At 35.8% G+C, this 24,232-nt stretch overlaps 2 protein-coding genes and 1 long non-coding RNA gene across 6 annotated transcripts in view; 1 reads left to right on the plus strand and 2 right to left on the minus strand.

The window, feature by feature from the left end:
* LOC126968699 (zinc transporter 2-like) overlaps nt 1-10,343 on the minus strand; it is a 53,459-nt gene extending 43,116 nt beyond the window's left edge. For 2 of the 3 annotated variants that reach the window (XM_050813767.1, XM_050813766.1), the window contains exon 1: nt 2,733-3,058. In XM_050813767.1, coding sequence (XP_050669724.1) covers nt 2,733-3,001 — 269 coding nt within the window. In that variant the 5' untranslated portion in view covers nt 3,002-3,058. Of the gene's footprint in view, nt 1-2,732; nt 3,059-10,274 lie in introns of those variants that run through there. The other variant, XM_050813769.1, reaches the window with a different exon arrangement.
* LOC126968782 (uncharacterized) overlaps nt 1-24,232 on the plus strand; it is a 559,194-nt gene that overhangs the window by 82,728 nt on the left and 452,234 nt on the right. The gene's annotated exons all lie outside the window — the stretch shown is intronic.
* Nucleotides 16,257-18,069, minus strand: LOC126968692 (probable flavin-containing monoamine oxidase A). 2 transcript variants are annotated; one of them, XM_050813750.1, is made up of 2 exons: nt 17,926-18,066; nt 16,257-17,862 (listed from the first exon to the last, which is right to left on the minus strand). In XM_050813750.1, exons 1-2 carry the CDS (start codon nt 17,993-17,995, stop codon nt 16,367-16,369), a joined length of 1,566 nt encoding a protein of 521 aa, XP_050669707.1. In that variant the 5' UTR covers nt 17,996-18,066; the 3' UTR covers nt 16,257-16,366. The 2 variants fall into 2 exon arrangements, with proteins under 2 accessions (XP_050669707.1, XP_050669706.1); XM_050813749.1 differs by having other exon boundaries at nt 16,257-18,069.

The raw sequence follows: 24,232 nt of genomic DNA on the forward strand, positions 1-24,232 counted from the left end.
TGTAGAGGCGAAACACGTGACGAATTGTTTAACGACAAGTATTGGCGGAATTAACACTAACAAAAACTCATAACTTTTGGATAATTATGGATTTCCGTTCATGGAACATCCATATGTTTTTCGTCAAAATGAGTCATTTCCGCAAGATAAAGAGAAACTTAATTACCGAACAATAGTGTTTTCACATCAGTAGATAATATTTGTTTTATTTTGTTGCATCAAATCCTTTTCACAGCTGTTAATACTAAAAGTAGTTAGATACTCGATTAAATCGGAAGTACCGATTTTTTTTTACAAAGGGTAAAAAGTGATGATACGAGTACAGAATTACTTGATGGTAAGTGATACACCCTGTCAAGCCTGAAGCCAAAGTGGCTTTATCATCGAGATTTCAACCAGTATTCTGATAAATAGCTTTTTTTATGACAATAAGGGACGAGACGAACAGGACGTTCATTACAATGCGGTGCCGCTCAGGATCCGTGAAAAACCCAAAAATTCTGAGCGGCAATACAATTGCGCTCGTCACCTTGAGCCATAAGATGTTAAGTCTCATTTGCCCAGTAATTTCACAATCTACGGCGCCCTTCACACCGAAACACAATAATGCTTACACATTACTGCTTCACGGCAGAAATAGCAACTGGTAAGCTGAGGCAAACCACGAGGAGTCTTGTCCAAGAGTGGAAATACGACAAAATATGGATGTCATTTTGGGTGTTCAACACGCAAGCTTCAGTCTTCCGGGTTAAATCAGGTTCATATTACTTCATTCCATAGTCTTCTTAAAAGGGGATTTGATAAGACATACACTTCCAGCAATGGTCCACGAATTGCCGAGAGAGACTGGTACCGAAAACGAACTATATGCTGTGCCCGGTGAGAGAACATGAGGTACATTTGCAAAAACCCATGAGAAACCCAAATGACAGAAGTTTCGTAAGTAGCGCTTTAGCTAGTCCAGACTAACTGTCAGACCCTCTCCATGGCTATCAACAGCTGCTGCCCATCTACATGTTTAGATATTCCAGAAGATCGGCAGCCTGTCGGTCATGACGGAAACAGTACTGTCAGTGGTTGATCAGCTGGTGACCCTCAATATTAATGTGCTTTAAATTTACTATCCCATATCTTTGACTACTCATGCTAAAAAAATAAGTAATTCACTAACCTGAGCTAACATAAGCCGAAAGATGGTTGATTTCATCAAGATTCTAAAATACTATTACATGTAGGTACATCTTCTGTTATATAATAATATTTTATTTTTTCCGACAGACAAAAAAAGATGACCCATTTCATAAAATAGTATCGTTGATATGAAGGCTTAAGAAAAGCAAATGGAGTGAGCAGTTGTTTGACTAAAATAAGTTTTTATAGTTAGAAAGAGATAGTAATAGTACTTTATGCTATTCGAAAGAAACAGATAGTGAGACCTGTGACACCACCTTTTTTTTATTAACAATAATTATTTCACTTTATTCATTATTGGTCGGTTTTTTGACTGATTTTAACCTGACAATTTTTAGTTTCGGTGTTTGTGAGGATGCAACAGCATTAAAACCTACAAACAATTCAAAAGTCTAGTCACAATGCAAAAAATTCCACTCCAAGTAGCATATTTTTAATTTTTTTATAAAATTGTTGGTACTCATGTACTACTGTGTATCAAACACTGACTTTTTTACTGGCTCATCATAAGATGACCTTTCCCCCAATGCCAGGTCATCATTTAGTACGGGGGCACATTATACACTCAATTTGGTCATAATATTATTTAAATTACATGTCACAAAAATTTAAATTAAATAAAGCAATATGGCTCTTTAAGTAGCCACATCAGTTTTCTATTACATAAAGAGCTCTTAAATAATATCTAATTGAATAGATAACACTGTATAATGATATCTGCGGGTTCATGAATGGGCTCAACCAGTGTTAAGTACTTCTTATCTGGTGCAACACACTTTGTAATTATTGTTTATGGTTTACTTTTTATATATTTCTGCCTTTTTTGGGAATTTACTGAACTTGAATTTATTTAAGGAACTAATCTATTAATTACTATATAAAAAAAAAACAATTTTTACTTCATAATGTATTACTTAATACAATCATTCAGTGTCATTATTTGTATGGTTTTAATTAGGTTTCTAATTCATGTAAGAAAAGTTAAAAATGAAGTTATGGTGGGTTTCATTTATTAATAATTTAGTTTATTAATTTTAAACTAGTCAACATTAAAGATAATAAGTACATGATTATAATAAATTAACTGACAAAAGTATTTACAAGTATAATCACTAATATAATATAGAATATATTATTAATAATCATGAATAATAAACAAACCTCGAAATTAAAATTATATTGGAATTAGAATTGACAAACCTAAGACTTTTATTTTATCTGATCTTCAAACTAGCAAGTTAAAAGATTGACTGTTTTCTGAGCATGGCTATAAAATTGAATCAAACATTAAAAATATAGGACATAAATATTAGGCACTTACCAACTAGACTTAACTATTGACTAACTACCTACTTATTAATCGTTCATCTATACATGTAGCTACAGCTCGATCCAATCTTGCGGCTTCAACTTTAATATTTACAATTAAATATGTGTTGAATCACAGGCCACAGTTGATGTTTTTAAATCGTATAACATCCTTCTACCCATCATACATAATTAAAAACCATTAGGTACATTATAATAATTTTGATACGAACCCATCAACTGTTGGTGTGCCTTGCTCCATAACTTTCTTTACTAAACAACCTGGGGTTTCTGACTTCTCAGTTAAATACTCTACATCAACATCTTCAAGTATTGCTGCACGGTCATTATTATCTTTATTTAACTTATCACTAGATAAACTTTTCGACCGATACCTTCCATTAATCGGCGCAAGAGTTTTATCCGCAAACGCCGCACTTAAACTGTGTAACTTTGTATCGTTTTGATAGTTTTCGCTAATTATATTATTATGCGATGACATCTCCGCGCGAAGCAAATACGAGCGCGAACGCGTACGTCAAACAAATGTCAAGATCGTGAATGCCGCGGTGCGACTGACGATCGTCAACAGATGCTGAACGTTTTGCTGATGTTTGAACAAAACAATACAACCTCCACTGGATGAGTGGACGCAATTCAGTGACCATCGTGAATAGATTTTCCCTTGTTTTCCGCTTTCAAATAATAGGTCACTTAGTTATGTGAGGAAAAAATATATTAGAACCGGAAAGAATGGTCTAGTAACTATGTACCTACCCATATTTTAAGCGTTGGAGCTTGAAGGTGAGAATTTTACTGGTTTTTGAAAGCTTAGCATATTAAGTTGGTACCCAGGTACATTTCTTATATATAAAAATAAGAAAACGCTGGTATAATGTTTTTTCGTTGAAGCATCCAAGCCAAGGAGTTCATTTTATCTAGAACATTGAGTAGGAAACTAGAATATATAGATGCAGTTGGGTAAATGTCGCGTCTCGGGTTCGGACTCTAACTAGGTATGTAAGACGTACCTAGGAAGCAGTATTAGCATTAGTATGTAAGTCTTGCTCGCACTCAATTATATAGAAGAAATCCTATTGAATAATAAATTAACAGACAGGTTGTGTTGGGTGTCGGTGAAATTAAAAGCACATGACACATAGAATGGAGCCGGCAGATGAAACCACAAAGTGGCCGTGCGTGGTTAGTTTCTGGTGAAACGCGCGGTAGTGTAATGCCGTACATCAACGTGATGGTGGTGATTATTCGCATTTTGACGTGATTCAATTATTCTTGTCTTCTTCTTGATCGTTGATTATTCAATAATTTGAAATCTATACGCGATTAATTTCAGTCCTGCGTTCTGGCCCTGTAGGTAGATAATAGAAATGAGCCTACCATACCAGTGGGAGGCTCCTTTGCACAGCCGGATATATTATAGTTACCACAACAGCGCCTATTACTGCCGTGAAGCAGTAATGTGTAAACATTATTGTGTTTCGGTCTGAAGGGCGCCGTAGATAGTGAAATTACTGAGCAAATGAGACTTTACATGTTATGTCTCAAGGTGACGAGCGCAATTGTGGTGCCGCTCAGGAATTTTGGGTTCAGCGGCACTGACCATTAGATGAATGTCCTGCTCGTCTCATCTCTTATTTTCATAAAAAAAATGCGCATTGGCGTTTTTCATTTTTGGACTGCTCCTATTAAAGATTTGCATCAGTAGTGTATTAAATCAACAGTGATTATAATATTTTCACGTCACTAAGTGAAAAAACATACCATGCAGATATTAATTATATCTGTCTTTATTTTTAACGGTATCGATATATTTCCACCACTAGTTACCCAACACTTACAATGCATACATAGACGTTTCACACTGACACAAGCAATCAGATTTTGGTCTCGCTGGACGAATTGCATTACCAATTTACTATAGTCAGTGGGATAATATATAATCTATGGATTGAAATCATTTTTTAAATATACTCGATGACAAGAAAACTCTCGATAAGTGTACCGGTAAACAAAATTATTGCTGTTGGTTCTACCTCCATTTTATAATTAACCTTTCACAAGTAAGTTAAAAAATAAGTGTATAACTTATAAATTAGAAAAAACAAACCACAAGACTAGTAATCGAGTACGGTAGGCATTCCACACTAAATATAAAAACATTACGCTTTTTTTATGGAAGATGAGGACAAGTGTACAAGTCATCTGATGTTAAGTGATCACCGCCACCCACATTATCTGGTATTGCAATAACATGGAAATCAAGGAGCATTGTCGCAGAAATTGCACGTGCTTTTTTCCAAGGTACCCATGTCGTATCGTCCTCGAAACACCGCACAATAAAGCCTATCCTACGGTTTTTTAGGGTTAAGTAGCGAAATGGCAAAAAACGGAACCCTTAGATTCATCATGTCTCCTGTCTGTCCGTCCGTATGTCACAGCCAGTTTTTTCCGAAACTATAAGAACTATAAACTACTACTAACTATAAGAATATATAACTAACTTGAAACTTAGTAGGTGGATGTATTCTGTGAACCGCATTAAGATGGTCACACAAAAATAGAAAAAAAAAATTTTGGGCGACCGCATAATTAATACTGAAACTCAATTTTTTTTATCAAACCCATATATATTTATGAATAGGTCTTCAAAAATGATATAAAGGTTTCTAATATCATTTTTTTGTTGTCTTGCAACCATAGTACAAGAGCTATGTCTGTCTAGTTTGGGACAAGATAATTTGTGTAGGAAACATCTTTTCTATAGGCATTTTATTTCTTATGGAAAACTTTGCTCCGTTTTTTGGACCGTTTGTTTGTTTGTTTTACAGCTATTATAAATCTGTTTTGAATTTCTTTATTGGTTTTATCTTAAAATGATTATTTAAAGATTATTTTCTAGAATGAAATAAATCAAATTCGGGAAAATCGGGGACACCTCAGAGACTTAAAAAAAATACTAACACTTTAGACATACATACGTGATACAGAGTTACATCATATTTCCATGTAAATGTTGCCGTGTTGTTAGCAGGTAGGTACAACGAGATCGATCGAAAGTTTAGTTAGTCTATGCACGTCCACGTGAGGTCAAGTGTCCAGCCTCGAAACTATCTATAGTAGATTAGGGCACGTACAGCTGCATGCTACCAATCTCGGTTCTATACAATTATTATCAAGTACAGATACTTACCTAAACACAACATAAACACCGGTATGTATTAAATAGTTGCATACTACCCCCCAAATATTGCGAGTGACGGTCTGCGCATGCGCCGCTCTATCTCTTTATAGCGCTACAGAAACCTAGTGAAACATTTTTCTACAAAGCAAGTGAAAAAAACGTGATGCCTGCCTGACATTAAGGGCACACGACCGCCCGATCATACGCGTCACTCGCGAATTTTAGTTATTTAGCCAAGGTTTATTTAAAAAAAATATTTATTTTATAATGCAGGTTATTTATTTAATATGCAGGTGAGCACTTGCCTAGAGTTTTATGTCTGCTGTATAACATATGCATGGTCCATTCCTTCCCAGATGAATTGATGAGGAATGTGGTGGTGCCAGTTGTGAAAGACAGAACGGGAGACGTTACAGATGTCAAAAACTATAGGCCGATTTCGTTAGCTACCATAACAGCAAAGGTACTTGACGGCCTCCTGGATAGACAATTAGATCAATACCTAGATCTACATGATGCACAGTTTGGGTTTAGAGCGGGACAGTCTACCGAGAGTGCAGTGCTGACATTAAAGGAGACCGTCAAGTACTATACAAGCAGGAAAACACCAGTGTACGCCTGCTTCTTGGATCTGTCAAAGGCCTTTGATCTGGTTTCATACCCGATACTCTGGGACAAGCTTAGACGCACTGGCTTGCCTCAGGAACTCATAGATACATTCAGGCACTGGTATACAAATCAGGATAACCAGATAAAGTGGGCGGGGGTATACTCGGACACGTATAGGCTGGAATGCGGAGTCAGGCAAGGTGGGCGGAGCTCACCGAAGCTTTTCAGCCTCTACGTGAACGAGCTGATCGAGGGGCTCAGCAGCATGCATGCGGGATGTTCGATTGATAATCAAATGATTAATAACATCAGTTACGCGGATGATATGGTGCTGCTGAGCCCATCGGTCTGCGCGCTGGGAGATTTGCTGCGTGTGTGTGAAGACTATGCAGAAAAGCATGGACTTAAATATAATGTAAAAAAAAGCATGCTCATGGTCTTTGCGGCAGGCGGAATTTGTACGGTGCAGAGCTGGTGAGGGTGCACAAGTTCACATACCTGGGTCATGTGGTTACAGCAGACATGAAGGATAATTGTGACATTGATAGGGAGCGGAGAGATTATATCAACTAATATAGAATAAGCTTGTTACTAACATATATGTAATTTATTATTGTATTCCTAACATAGGTTAAGACTATTTCACTAACATTTATATATGGACCTTTTATTGTCTTAAATAAATAAATAAATAGTAAATAATAATACAATGATACATCCTTCAACAATATTATTAAAAAATTATAATTCTAATGAGTTAGTATAATAAATTTGATGCTAACTTATGATTATTTCACCTCTCTTATGTCCTAGTTGAAAGTCAAATAAAATTTATTCAGATTAGCTTGTACTAAGCGCTTTTGTATTGTCACAACAATTTTTTTTAAATTACTGAATTTACCATATTATCTTCGTAAAAAGTTCATGAGAAATAAATACAAGCAACTCAACGGCCACTCTTTTCAATCAAATAGAGTATTTTACAACGGCTGTAATATACATAGTTTATAAGGTTCTACATCCAATATATGAGTCGTGTTTCAATATAATATAAATAAGTTACTAGCTGACCCGACAGACGTTGTTCTGTATATAATAAATAAAATAATGTTTTTATATGAATTTGTCAATAATATATCATAACATCAAAAATTACTTCGTAAAATATGCACCCTGCTGTCGTAATGAAAATTGTTTTACAGCAGAACTGTCAAACCGTGCGTCAATAAATTCTCTCATAGAAATTATGTATGGACACATCAAAGGAAAAACAAATTTGTTGTTTTTATTTAATTTAGCAGCATTTTCCTATTTATTCACCTTTTAAACCTTCTCTGGACTTCCACAAATAATTCAAGACCAAAATTAGCCAAATAGGTCCAGCCGTTCTCGAGTTTTAGCGAGACTAACGAACAGCAATTCATTTTTATATATATATAGATTGTGCTAAGACAGATGTGCACCTAAACCAAATTTGAACCAATGCAAAAATCATAGACTTTCGACTCTAAAATTGATGATGAGTCGCGACCATAAAGTATAAACTGAGTTTATGGTCGCGACTCGCTTAATGCATCCATCCCCCGCGCCACGTCGCCCGCTGTCGCTAACTGTATGTTTACTCGAAAAAAAAAAATATTTCCCTTATTTTTTTGTTATTTTATAATATTTTCACATATTATAATAATAATTTTAAGACATTCTAACGGGAGCGGTGACATTTATAGTTTTGCAAACACGTCAAGAGTAAGTACCCATGGTCGCGCAATAAAATAAAATAAAAATGCAAATAAGTATGTGATTATTCCACTAAATTGTTTGAATGAAATGAATTAGAAGAAAATTCGTTTAAAGTGCAAAGTGCATGATGATATTTGAAAAATATAATAATAAAATGCGAATTCAAGAAAAAAATTTAGTCTCAGCGAAACTGAACTCATTGTTCGAAGTCGGACAGACTAAACACTGTACGCTGTTATTGTGTGAATGTCACTAAATATTTTACAATAAACATGTCTCGTATTTAGATATGTTTGCCTGTCAACTTGTCCGTCAAAACATCGTAAGCAATTACACACTTCCAACTTCCTTGCAGATAGAGATTGTTTAGTTCGATGACGCGCTCTTTGTACTGTGTACAATAAAAAAAATCAATTAGTGCTTATCTGATGATAAGCACTAATCTGATCTGATCATCAGCCGGAAGACGTCCACTACTGGACAAAGGCCACCCCAAAGATCTCCACGACGATCGGTCCTGCGCTACCCTCATCCAACGTATTCCAGCGATCTTGACCGGATCCGGTACGTGGTCGCCATTCGAGGATTTTACTGCCCCAACGGCTATTTGTCCGTCAAACTATGTGCCCTGCCCACTGTCACTTCAGTTTCGCAATCATTTGGGCTATGTCAGTGACTTTGGTTCTCCTACGAATCTCCTCATTTTTGATTTAATCTCACAGGGAAACTCTGAACATAGCCCCCTCCATTGCCCTCTGAGCGACCATGAGCTTTCTCATAGAGCCTCTTCGCTTATGCTTGCTTATGTTAGCAACCACGTGTGCCACTGAAAATTGTGTCGTTTTTTTTACCAATTGGTTGCGTTATGTTTGATAAATATTTGTGTAATAATATGTAATACCCATTAATCTGGTATCTTGTGCAAAAACCTCCCTTTGGTATACCAATCATATATGACGGATGCTGATCTTGTGCCACACGTGAAGAAATGTTTAACTCGGGGGTGGATAACAAGAATGTTTAGCGACCTCTCTTTTAGAGCTCATGGGATGGTGTTAAATGAACCTTGTTCAGCTTAACCCTCAGAAGACTCAAATTTCCACGTTAATCACTTAAGAAAACCCAATACCGTGAAATTGTTTCCGGACGAAACTCCTTAGCCCTTGCCTAGTGTCTGGAGTCACCAACGTCTCCATTCTTCAAGAACTTGGCATAAAACAACACCTTTCGGTGTTAGTACAGAGTCGCATTCTGCGGACACATCTCCCGGCGCGAGAGTGAGTCCATTGAGCTCCTTGTCGTGCAGGGCAAAGTGGAGGGCACCAGAGGGCGAGGAAGGTCGCCCATGAAATGAAACAACCAAATTAAACCTGCTGTGGGCGGTCCATTGAACGAGTGTACCAGGCTGTCGCAGCACCGAAAGGTGGCGAATGCTCGTGGGGCGAATCACATCTGCTCCAAAAGAGGTCTCTTCTTGGTGACCACGACCGTTTTCATGAGTGTAACGAAGAAGTGTCTGGAGGAATACCAAATTAACTTTGAAAGAAGTGGATATAGTCCATAATATAATACGGTCCACTATTAAGTGTTCTTTAGGGCACTGGTATATCTGGTTGGAAGCACCCCAGCCTCAGCTCGTATCGTTTTACCATGGCCAACGCAGATGTTACATCCTATTTTGAATAAAAATATTTGATTTTGAATTTGAATATGTGGCGTGTCGTGCGAAGGTGGAATTCGGCGGCAGGAATCAGGTAAGACAGCTCTTCGGAACACTCCCCGTGATAAATGCGGTATAAGACACACAATGAAGCGAAAGGTATAATAAGATATAATAAAAGGATTGTGTGGTTTTATGAAACCACGGTAAAAGTGAAACTTTTTTTTTCACATAATAGACATTTAATTAAAATTTTTTGGTATAATATTCCATTAAGGGTATAAAAATCGCTTTATCAATCTTAATTTTATACTGGGAAAATTTGAATGATAAGGGGAAATAATAATAATAAAAAAATAGCGTGGAGCACTGGCACAAATGAGTAATAGTCTATACACTACAAGGTCAGCTGCTGCGAACTATAGACGCCGCCCGACTGTCACGCGACATGCAACACACATACGAAAAAGTTTGAGACGATGTAATAAAGTTTCACTTTAATAAGGTTAATGGTGTGGAACACTTGTTGTCAGAAAAAAGAAAAATAATCACAAAAGTACATACCTCTTACTCCGTTCCGAAACCATAATGCACTGTCGATTGTTTACGTAGTAGGCGTCGCAGCCGAGCCACTGTTTACCACAGACTTGTGTACCACCATAAGTTGAGTCTAATTCGCATAACAATGTTTTCATGGAAAATTACGACATGTTGCAGCACACACATGAAAATAGGCAAACAGCCAATGCCATTTTTAACCGACTTCAAAAAGGAGGAGGTTCTCAATTCGATCACTATTTTTTTTTTATGTATGTACACCGATTACGCTGTGATTTATGATGCGATTTCCATGATTATTTTTTAGGTTGATGTGAAATGTTCATTGGGTCCCATAAAAATTTGACCCAGTACTTTAGTACTGGGTCAAATTTTTATATAAATAATATAATATTTATATAAACTAAAGTTTTATGAATATTTTTGCTAACGTGATTGATGTAATTATAGTATGTGTAATTGTGTACGGCTTTTTTAGGATTTTTTTTTATGGAATAGAAGGACAAACGAGCGTACCTAAGTGATCATCGCCGCCCACATTCTCTTGCAACACAAGGGCGTTGCCGGCCTTTAGCGTTGCCGCCCTTTGTGGTTGTATGTTGATAATATTTTATTATTAAATATTAACCGATGTCCCGATAAGTGGGTCTCAGGCTTCATGTCATTCAATGCTAACAAACGTTCATCACTATATTGTGTCTCACAAGAACGTGAAACAGAGTTTCGAACAGCATTTTTTCGCAGTCGGTTTTTTTTCCGTTCCGTTTTTTGGGCGTTCTATAATCTATGTTGCTTAAGGCGCGCATCTTTCGTAGCCCTACCCATACTTACTTTAAACAAGACTATTTATATTATATGACAATAAACAAGCTGTGGAATGAACCTTGTGCGGTGTTTACGGGACGATACGACATGGGTACCTTCAAAAAAAGCAGGAGAGTTGCAGGCGTTGAAGGAAGGTGTCCTTCAGCGCCTGCAACTCTCCTGTGATTCCTCTGGTGTTGCAAGAGAATATGGGCGGCGGTGATCTTTGAACACCAGGTGACCCGTACGCTCGTTTGTCCTCCTTTTTCTTAAAAAAAAAACAGCAACCAAATCATATTGTTTAACTTGGCTTGCCTGATGAAATCTAAAAAACGTGGTTAAAACATTAGATAAGGATTACTCTTCGCTGCGCTCTAACTAAATAACGCAGCACCAGTCCCGAACAATGTGACATGTGAAATGTGACGTTGACGTGCCACATGTTCTGTTTGCTAATAATTTAAACTAAAATGCCAGACTGCGTAGCAAACTTTGAAAAAATAATACCATAAGAAATAAGAAAGACACTGGGATCACATAGCAGCGGAGATTAATCCTTAATCTAAGTTAAAATCATTATTTTTCGCATCAAATTCTTTTAGAGATTTTCTACAGTGATGAGAATACATCATTGATATAACTATCGGTAAATTATTATTATCCGGGTTACAACGGTTGTCACTTGCAAGCTGTTTCCAACAACCTACAACATTAGCTGAGGTCGCTTTCAGGTTTGAGAATTCTAAAACCACATACCGTCATGATATCGCGGGCGAGACAACGGACAACTGCAGCTCCCAGCGGATACTCCATAGGAGGTGCCTCTCTCTCCCCAAGAAACGGTCGCCTTCGATGAAGGCTTAGAAGGCACTTGCCGAAAGCCAACCTCAGGTGGTGTTTAAAAGGCATAAAAGGCATTTATTTTCTCAAAATTGATTCCTTTTGAATTCTTTATGATGTCATTTCTAAAATACTAGATACTACTAGTTTACGTTTAGTGGGAAGGCTAAGTGCCTAAACCTAAGTGGTTGGACGTCAGTCCGGCATAACTAACGCAAACACAGGCTGCGTTGGTATGCATGAGCATTCAAAACCTCCGTCCCGTCATTATACAGGAGAGTCGTCCTTTCCATTTGGCTGTGGCGAAAAAAAGACTAATAATTGTGTGTAAAAGAACTCATAAATCAGGCTGTCAAGTACTTAAATTAACCGGCGTAATTAAATTTTGGAAATAAAATTTACTACTACATATACTAGGCCTCAGCTTGCGGTCTATATCATTACAAATAAAGATATAAAAAAAAATCAAAACAGAGTGACATATAATGATAATATTAACCTTATTTGAAAATCATTTCGATCTAGGGTTAAAAACCAATTAGAAAAGAGTCATAAACGTTTATATGGAAAAATGAACACTTATATATACAATAATACTCTAAAAGTACGATTATTGAAAATTAAGTATCAGTGGCTATTATTTAGTAAAATAGCATTACTCCTGCTTTCGTATCAGTCTCACGGCATACGGCAACTTCAGTAGGTTTTTGCAGTGAGCCAATACATTCATGCTACATCGCTTGTAAAGAAAATTTTGTATGATCATCTTATTATCTTTTATGAGCATTACATTACATTTCGTCACATTAATAATAAAAAATTATTAATAAGAAAAATTATGGAACCAAACAAGAGATAGATACCTTATATACGAGGCTAATTTCGAAATCGGCAGTACCCCAGGGAACTAGATTTTTCAGATACACCAAAATCGAGTGTGCCGTACGGCACTCTACTCCCTCACCAAGTTGTGACTCTTCGTTCTCCTACGGAACTCCTCATTTCTGATTCCATCGCTCTCTGAGCGACCATGAGCTTTCTCATAAGGCCCATAGTTAGCTAAGAAGACTGTATATATCTAAAACTAATGCTTAAAATAATAAACTATTTGCAAATAATAAGACTCAGTAATTTGTGACATTCGCCATTTGGCCATATATATTACGATATAAATCTAGAAAACAAAATCAACAATAGCCATGAAAACACGGCGTAACGTAGTTACTTTGAATGCGATAAAAATTATGTACTTTATTAAATAACTATATTAGCAAGATCAACTCATTTGAATGTTTTATGAAGTCTTATTTTTTTATGACAATAACCGACGAGACGAGCAGGACGTTCAGCTGATGGTAATTGATACGATCTGCCCATTACAATGAAATGCCGCTCAGGATTCTTGAAAAATCCAAAAATTCTGAGCAGTACTACAATTGCGCTCGTCACCTTGAGACATAAGATGTTAAGTCTCATTTGCAAGTAATTTTACTAGCTACGGCGGCCTTCTGACCGAAACACAATAATGTTTACACATAACTGCTTCACGGCTGAAATAGGCACCGTTGTGGTACCCATAATCTAGCCGGCATCCTGTGTAAAGGAGCCTTCCACTGGTAAAAAGTATGGCATATTAAGACATGCTCATCTGTTTGATTTATTGTACTAATCAAATAATATAATAGAAAATAAGGTGACAATTAGGTGTAACGGAAACCTTCGGAAGCCGGAAGCTGTCGTAAAAAGACAAATCAAGGAAGAGGAATTCAATTGTTTTGAACTTTATGTGCTCCGCTGCACACAGATAGAAATTAGTTGAAATATAATTTTAGATGTTGGCCAAACAGTCTTTGGGTTAAAAAATTACGGAAATCGTTTTATCAAGGCTACTTTAGATAAAAATTTGTTGCAACGGATTGTTTTAACAATAAATGATTCATTATATTGATCAATGTCACATTACATACATAAAGACATATCATTCCCAGACTAAGGAACGGCAAAAGTGTACTTAAACACATAATGTAAGCACACTTTTCTCCTTGGTCGTGTGTCAACTGTCACTGTGTTATTTTACATTGAAATAAATAAAATACTGATGATATGTGACCCCAGTGTCTTTCTCATTTCTTGCAGTATTATTTTTACAATGTTTTACTACGCAAACCCGGTATTTTACTTTCAATTATTAGCAAAGGTTAACAGAATATGTTGCACGTCAACGTCAGACATTGTACGAGACTGGCTCGAGTAAGTCCGCTTGGGCGTAGTATATGTTGCCGCACTTTGCGACTACGCCTGCAGTATCTAGTTGGAGCGCAGTGGAGACAAATCCTTAATCTTACCCATCTTATCTCTTATCTTACGAGTATGTAGCGGGTGCCGCCTCGGGTCGAATGTCACCGTGGTGATAGTCAATGGTTCTACTTATCACGTCACCGACCCAACTCGACGTCTTAAAGTGACACACCACAAAATTATGGGTTCAATCAAGAATCCTGAGCCTCTTTGCATTGTAATGTCGTTGTCTTTAAGCACACTTTTGCCGTTTCGCTATCAGACTGCGAATGATAAGTCATTCAATGTAAAATAAAACGTAATATATATAAGTAACTATATTACGTCATCGGTCGTTACCTACACATATTTTTTCATTAGAACTTCAAGTATCCAACTGTCATGCTTACAACGACTTGCCTGTACGGCTATCACAGAATGCATGAGAACTACACCTACTGCAGCTTGGATTTGTATTGCATGCTACAAGTCATGTTGAATCTTCCTGCTCTACACCTCTTTGTGAAGTGATAGGAGGAGAACAAAATTTGGGGAACAAAATCTTTGGAGAACCAATAAATCCCCACACACAGAGGTTCTAAATGTAGTAAGCAATCCATGCTGTGAGTGGTACGTGCCAGGTTTCCAAAGAAGTACCTATATTTTTGATAAGAAGAATAAAATACAGCTGCACAAAGAACTAAACGAAGGTTTCCACCTTAAATACGTTAGGCTTTGCACGCACAGCTAGAAAATAAGTTCAGGTACCAGGGTGCGGAGCGTTCTCGGTAGATCTAAACATAAACAACAATGATATTTAAAAGTAGTTAATACTCTAACCTATATATGTATAACCTCTTTTAATACTATAATATAATTGATAAACAAAGCTGAATCACTAGCGGCACATAACACTGCTGTCTTCAAAGTACTAATGCTTAAGGCCGCGTTTCCAAGAAATCGGCAAAATAGCGCACAATTGAAACCATTTCATAACGGTTTATATAAACCTTTTATTTTTATAAAACATAATTATATGTCCACAGAGTATGAGAAGAAAATTCATTTTTTCTTTACATTTCTATCTTTATTAGACAGTGCGATAACAAATCTCCAAAATACCCCTAACTTTTACAATTGGAGCCATGCCAATCATTCAATCTAGATAAAAATTGCATGAAAATTTATTTACTGTTTACGAATACTATTAAAGGTAATAGTTTTGTTATTTTTTGTAAAGAAAATTGTATAGTGTTTATTATTAATTTATTAAAAATAAAAATAAAAGGCAAGAAGAATAACTGCATAAGTACCAAGTGAAAAGTTTCACTCAAAAATGTCAAACCATGAAGGTTCTATGTCAATCCGAAGTACCTATTACAATTACAAGGCAATTTCATACGTTAACCACTATTAATAACGTGATAAGTACACGCAGATCTTTACTTTTACCATCCAGTCACTCTGGACTGAGGTGAGTGGATGCAAAATGGTGAAAGAAGGTATACCATGCATAGACCAAACGCGTTCTCGCGAGCTCACACGTCAACTAGGTCACGTAAAATTACTCATGTAGGGATCAAAGTCAAGATCAGGGCTTGTTTAACAAGGATCTGTTTGTTATAAGGCTTCACTGACAATCTCCTGTGCAGGGTCTGCATGGAGGCAGAAGAGACAGCCGCATACATCATTCTAGACTGCGGTTGTGGCCACAAACCCGGCAAAACAACTGGCTCACTGAATTTAAGAGAAATTTAACGCCTGACAAAAAACTATTAGCAGTTGTCGGTATAATAATAATTACTGTAAAAATTATTTTAAACATTATATGTTAGAGAAGCCTTAATATGGGTACTTCCTTAATTTCACCATGTTTAAAGATACTTGACCTCTATGGAGCCACCTGCGTGACCTTCGATATAAATAAAGGTCAGTTAACTCCTTGCATATAAGTGAACTACATAAGGGCATCAAGCCCAAGAGAGCATTCAGACGTTTCGAGAATACTTAATTTGTTTTAAATACGTTCATTGCATCACGTCATGTTCTTGAAATAAAATAGATCTATGAACACACGTATATAATTGAACAAAACCAAAAAATATAATTCACAAACTAATTATAATTTTATTTGTAGTTTCAAAACGGTTTCTCGCATGTATTTATTGCTCTTAGATTCATTTGCGTATTAATGTACGAATTATTTTTATTCCCATGTAGAACACAACAGTTAAAGCAGCTAGGTGTAATCCACGCCGAATGCTGAAACTAGCGCACCACTTCCCAAATGGATTCAGGGATAATGACGTAGGCCACTCCACTATGCTGAAGTCCTCATAATTCTGAGCTTGAGGTCGTAAGCATGTCAAGAGATGTAAATAGGCATTGTGTCCTGCTTCTAAAGCTGATGCAACATCCCCGTCAGCATAAATGTCCAAAGTACCCCACTCCACATACTGTGGACTTAGCTTGTTTGTCAACCTCCTCAATGCAACGTAATCACCGCACCGAGGAATAAATATATCACTTATGTCTGATTCTTTATAATTTACCGGCTCGGCTGCTTCTTCACCAAACAGTCTGACAATCTGTTCAACAACAGCATCCCTGCTGTCAGTACCGTTAGGAGCAACTTTTAAGTAACCAACTAACGCCGAATAGCGCTCTTCACCTCCAGTTGTTGACAATCTCGGACGTTCAGTAGCCCAAATTATTGGCCCTTTCACACTCAAAATGTCTCCGCTGTAATAGGAATTTCTCCAAAAACTTTCTTTGTATTGAATAATAAATTTTCGTATCCGAGTTGCTCTCATTGAAGTTATGATCGTCGCAACACTTTGCGATATTAATGAGGACTCCACTTTTATATTATCAAGTTGCTCCGGTCGCAATGCCATTGCAAGTAGACTGCAAATGTAATTCGTCTCTCCTTTCATTCGTGTAGTCTTCAAGAGGACTTGTTCATCTGCGTATGTTCGTATTTCATTAATGGTCTTTGTTGGATACGTAATATTGGCGACACTTTGTTGAAGTTTGCTCGTGATCCTTTTCCTGGAATACCCTAGAAGCTTTTCGCGTAATTTTGTGTTCGCGCCATCAATAGTATTCCTAGCTCCGCCTGTTCTGTAACACTGGTGAAGATAAAATAATACAGAAACGGATTCAGATGGACAACTGCATGTCAACTTAATTGTAACGCGCATGATATCTCTTGGTTTATTAAAGAGAAGAGCATTACATAAATGCTGTTCCATGGTAGTCTTATCGTAATACAACAACAATTTTCTATCAGATTCTTCGTCAAAGTTGTGCGCTTGGAAAAGATTCTTCATACTTTCTTCGAGGAGCGTTAGATATTGATTTAATTCAAAGCGTTCTACAAAATTCAAATATTCAAAGCTATAGAAATTGTTTGAACTTTCATAAATGTTTCCGTCGCTGCATTCGAACAGCTTATGTAGTTTTGTTGCTGTGTTTTCCGGTTTTAATAAAGCTTCAGGAAATGGTATGTTGAATTCTTTTAGATACATGGCTAAGAATCGTCTGGTGACATTACCCATGTCCTCTTCGTATTCGTCATCTCGGCGGCGCTCGGTACCTTCATCTTCAGCATCCACTTGGAAAGCTACATTACATTTTGAAGTAGAACTCCCTTTATGCGGTCCAACTAGATCTAGAACAACTACATCCATTGCATCACCAAATTTCTTTTTTAGTTTGTGAGCTGTGACAATACCTGGAAGGCTACATCCCAAAACAATGACGTCGGCTTTCACATGATTGTCTTGATATATACGTTTCACCATTTTAATTTTATTTAACACTTATTATAATGTAATAACACAAATTTAATTTTGACATATTTTCATCGGGATTTGAATCGTTAATGTCGACCATAAATTAGATAGAATCTAGAACACTTCGAAAATGATCCTCTTTGACATTAGACAGTTATATTCCATACACTATTTAATACATAAGTATCCAACCATTCAACTCTTTGTATCCATCCCTACTCTGTGATTACACTAAGTTTCATTGTGATAATTGTTATTTAGATTTTAATACACAGATGGCATTAGAATAAGCTGTTGAGTAATGCTTATTCAATTCATATTATCTATGTTACTGATTTAGACATAGAAGTATTGAGAGTGCGTTGAACGTAGTGTTTAAATTCTCTTTGGCACGGACTGATGAGCGGTGGCGCCCGGGGATTTTTTTAAATAATTGTGTTAATAAAATAGACTAAAAAAACTGTATACATAACCTATTTTAACATAAAATAAATAATTTAGTTATGATTCTATCTCTATCTAAAAATACTGGTAACAAAATGTTAAGGTGAACCGACTTCGTATTTCGTTAGTCGGTTCAATATTCAAAAGTGCGACGGCCGCACACATCTCGCGGGCATTGAGTGGGTCCGGTTACAATAATATAATCTTCTTACAAACTATTAGGAGTATAGGCATGATACTTATACCGGCGCGTTCGTTATGAAATAAGCTACGTTGTTGTTTAATAATCGTAGCGATAAAAAATTTGTAATTTTATCAATCGTTGGCTAAAGTTGAAGTTTTTTCCCATCGGATTTTTTTATGTAAACACTCAGAGCAGTTATCGCCATTTTGACACCAGACATATTATTATGTCTGGTGTCAAAATGGCCATATTTTTTTTCTTGCACTCTGTAATTCACTTTACGACTATATGTTCCGCTGGACAAACGCATAATAAATAACGTTATATTTAAATCAAATAGTTGTATTCATCCTGATAGATAACTCTGAAGTCTGTTTTCGTAAAACAGTACGAATGGATTGTTTTCTTTTTAAAAAACTGTCATTAAAATTTATATTTTTACTCTATAGTGCACTATACGGTGATGATAAAATCTAAGAGTGGTATGACCAAAATACATTTCTGTGTACTTTATTTATGTGATGAACATCTTGGCTACAATTTTAATTCTCAGCTATCAAATTTTACAGATAAACTATCCTTAGTAGTTGATATCTGTCCTGATGACATTTTTATTATTGCGGAGGACTTCAATATGAAAGATATCCAATGGACTACGTACCATAATGATGATCACCCCGATCCCACAGGTATTAAGGGAGACGCGCAAATTTTTTTTTTGATATTTTACTAGAAGCAAGCTTGCGGCAGTTCAATTCTTCTTATAATATCAACAACCGAGTACTAGATTGGATTCTAAGTAATAATACCTTATCCGTTAAAACCTGTCTAGACCCCTTAGTACCGGAAGATGCTCATCACAAGTCTCTCTTTATATCATTAACTCCTAGTGAAACTGATTTACTTAAGGTTAGCCCTAGGTTTAAATATCTGTACCGATCAGGTGATTATGTAAATATCAATTCGTCACTTAGAGAGATCGATTGGGATGTATGTCTAAATTGTGGGACCTTGGATGAAGCTGTGGACTGTTTCTATAATCACTTATATAACTTAATTAATAGCTATATACCGAAAAAATATATAAATACGAAATCTTTTCCACCGTGGTACACTATACCTCTGAAAAAAATACTTAAAGAAAAATTTAAATATATAAATAAATATTACACATATGGCAATACCGATGATTATGTTTCCTTTTCTATCCTACGGAAAAGAGCTAAGGAATTGGAGGATGAATGTCATAGGAATTACATTAAAACTATGGAAACTTCTATTGCTGCAAATACTAAACTATTTTGGTCCTACGTAAAATCAAATAAAAAAGGCTCCAATTCCCTACCATCCACATTAACATTAGAGGGTCATGTAGCTGATACAGGTGTTAAAATATGTAATCTCTTTTCTCAATACTTTCAGTCTAATTTCCTCATTCCCACGTCACAACCTCATCAAAGCTCACATACAGTTAATCATTGTCCTTCTGTTTATAGCAGCACTATCAGCACCGTATATATTGATGATTCTACAGTTAGGAAATATCTTAAGTCAGTTGATCTTACAAAAGGATCGGGACCAGATCATATCGACCCATTATTTATATCCTCTTGTTCCAATAGCCTTGTTAAACCATTGACAATACTCTTTATCAGATCAATTAATGAAGGTATAGTACCTAAAATTTGGAAATCCGCTTTCGTTACTCCTGTATACAAAAATGGAAATAAAAATGACATTAAAAATTACAGGCCTATCTCCAAGCTATGTATATTTGCCAAAATCTTTGAACGTATTATTCACACTCAGGTTTACAGCTCTCTAAAATCTACGTTCATACCTGAACAACACGGTCGACCACCACTAATCTGTTATCATTTATTGATTACACGACTGCAGGTATGGACGGAGGTGGACAAGTAGATGCTGTTTTCACTGATTTTAGTAAAGCATTTGACCGAATTGATCACTGCATACTATTACAGAAACTTCAATTTGCTGGAATACATGGAAATCTATTCAGATGGTTCACCTCTTACATTGAAAATAGGTCTCAACAAGTTGTTGTAAAAGGCTATGCCTCTTCTTGGATTACTGTATGTTCTGGAGTGCCACAAGGCTCATTACTAGGCCCTCTATTATTTAATATATTTATTAATGATGTAGACGGTTGCTTTGAAACATCCAATTTTTTACTGTATGCTGATGATATGAAAATATTCTCAAATATCACCAGAGATTCAGATTGTCAGCTTCTTCAAGCGGATCTAGAAAGATTTGAGGCATACTGTCTTCTTAATAAACTAGACCTAAACGCGTTAAAATGTCATTCCATTACTTTTTCTCGTAAGTATAATATAATAGAATACAAATATAAAATAAAGGGCGTTGTTCTTAATTCTGTTAATGAAATTAGAGACCTCGGTGTTACACATGACAGTAAACTTACATATGAAAAACACATCGATACCATAGTTAAAAAGGCCAAGAAATCTTCTGGTTTCATCAAACGGATATGTTCTCAATTCTCTAGCATAAAACTCATTAAAATACTATACTGTTCATATGTTCGAAGCACCCTTGAATATTGTTCTCAGGTTTGGAACCCTCAATATGAAGTTCACATTAATAGACTTGAAAAAATTTAAACAAGTTTTTTAAGATATTTACAATATAAGTGTAATACATATGATGCAGATTATATAATAAGATGTAAAAGGCATCACATACTTCCATTACAAATAAGACGTCAAATAGCTGATACTGTTTTTTACTCTAAGTTACTTCACTCTAAGATAGACTCTTCTAAATTAACATCACAAATTGGTATCAAAGCGCCCAATAACTACACCAGGACAAAATGTACTATAAACGTTCCTCATTGCAGTACGAATTACAGGCAACGTTCATATTTTATAAGGTGTCCACAAGGAATAAATCAGATATCAGTAGACTTGCCAGATTTCGATATATTCAATACGTCACCAAACGCGTTAAGAGGTACATTGACGAGGCGTTGGATGAGTGTGTGTTCTCTTGATTGCTAAATACCTGAATACTATAATATCCATTCAATTTGTCTTCGTGTATTTATATCTATATACTTTTATTGTATTACTTTTTGATCTTTTTTTTGTATTTTTGTTAATTATTTGTAACACGCTTATAGTCTCTTATATGCGAAAACTGTAAATGGTTAATAGATGTACATTTTTTGTAACCTATTTATGTTATGTAATACTGTTTGTTTTCCTAATAAAATAAAATAAAATAATAAAATAAATCAAGACTTACCTACACTGTCTAAAATTGTTATGATCATCGAATAATCTGCTATATAGCTTAGGAAAAAAACAAAATCAAAAACATTAACATTTCGTCGCGAATCGAATGTTCGCTCTTAAATATTTAATAATATTCCTTAACTAAAATGAAATAGTCTGAAGTGATAGTTACACCATAAATAGTGAAATAATGATGATTTAACTGATAAAGTTGCATATTGACTTAGCTTAAAGCTTAAAGAGTCATAGAGCTATTAATGTTATCCGGTTAACGTCTCCTCAGCTCTTCAAACTGTATGTGAATGCCCTAATAGGTAATACTACCTTAGCGGTATTAGGGTAGGCTGTGTCACTGCTGGAGACATGGTCAACAATATTAGCTATGCTGACGCCATAGTGTCTGTGTCTTCTGTGTGCGAAGAAAATTCAAAAATATTTATTTTACCCGTAGGAGACAAAGTGCCAATTGGGTATGTCAAAAACAAACAAAAAACGAAACTTATATCTAAAGATACCAATTGCAGTTCATGGCAACACTAACCCCTTATCCACAATGGTCCGCTAGCTTTAAACAGCCGCTTAGGATTGTTTTTTCTCATTCTGACTTAGGTCAATAGAAGAAGACAGACTGAGGATTAGCAATGCTTTAAGTTAGCAGACTATTATGAATAAGGGGGTTAATGTCTACTGGGAAAAGAAAGGCAGAGAAAAACAAAGAACAACATTAATACAATTTTATTTTGCAAGCTAGAGTTACAATTTGTGTTGGTTGCCTAATCAGGAAACTGCTCTGGATATGTGAGTAGTACGCCACGGCCCACGAACTCAGGTATTACACGAAGAAAAGTGACTTTTTACATTTACCTACAGATTACATTTCGATTATTACTAATGAATGTAGTTATTTGTTATAACTAAAACATACTTCAAAGTTACTAATTAGTAATAGAATAGTTACTAAAACATCATAGATAATACAAAAAAGAATTTTTATATCGACTGCTACAGATAATTTTTACGGCTGACCGCATTTTGACGGCTTGTCGTATTTTATTTATTTATTTATAGGACAACCAGTAGTTGTTAGGTACCTACATTCTAATATGCTTAAAATATATCAAATATTAACAATATATTTATATATTTTTTTTAAAAGCAGGTAAAGAATCTTTAAAAATATCTACTTCACCACAGATGGAGTTATAAGTTCTTGATAGACGTGGTATGGGAGAAAATTGCTTAAGGTTAGTTTTGGCAAATGGCTGATGGAACAGGCCAGCTCCGACCTGCGCCTTGGTACTCGGCGGGGAACTCGTTACACAGATAAAGTTTTAAAATTAAATATTTTTACTTTTATAGTCTATTAAATTACCTTTCTTGTGGTATATCCAGTAGAGTGAATATAAAGTCAGTAGAAATCACTCTATACGGTGTATCGTTAAAGCGAACCGATATGTTTTTATTATGGTTTCTGTGTCAAAGTATTCAGCATTTAAATGGAGCGACTTCTTTGCACAGGATACCGGCTAGATTATGTGTATCACAACGCACCTTTTTCTGCCGTGAATCAGTAATGTGTAAGTATTATTTATTGTGTTTCGGTCTGACGGGCACCGTAGCTATTGAAATTACTGGGCAAATGAGACTTCACATCTTATGTGTCAAGGTGACGACTGAAATTGTAGTACCGCTTGGAGTTTTTGGGGTTTTCAAGAATCCTGAACGTCCTGCTCGTCTCATCCCCTACTGTCATAAAAAAAATATGATTGACTTTAGATCATTTATACGTCTACATAAACTGTGACCTCTGTGTTAACCTCTATTTATAGCACTGCAAACTAACATTTGCACACTAACACAAAGTGACTTACAAATACGTAAGACGAAGCTTATCACGCACACTAAAGTAATAAAAGTGTGTTCGTCAGTTGTCTAGCAGCAAGTGGCACTATCTGGATGTATAAATGATATAAGTGAATAATTATATTTGAGTTCAAATAAAAAATTATGTGTTTTTATGTAATTATTATATTTATGTGATACTTGCAGATGCCCGCGACTTTTTTAAGAACCAATTTTAAAATTTACAATTAATTGTGTGTGTGTGTGATTGAGTGTGTTTGAATTTGGACCTTTATTTGGGTCCATCTATACAATGCGTGTGGTTGTCATGTCAGTCTGATCAGAAGATTTTCCACTTCATCATAAGCAAGACAAGTTAGCCAATAATTTAAAGGTTTTCTGCATAGATGTAATGTCATAGGATATATATTTAGGACACGATTTATTTTATTATATAAGTACCTACACTGATTGACAGGTTGACAGGTTTTT

This window comes from Leptidea sinapis, chromosome 16 (assembly GCF_905404315.1).
Source record: "Leptidea sinapis chromosome 16, ilLepSina1.1, whole genome shotgun sequence".
In the NCBI taxonomy this organism is placed as follows: domain Eukaryota; kingdom Metazoa; phylum Arthropoda; class Insecta; order Lepidoptera; family Pieridae; genus Leptidea; species Leptidea sinapis.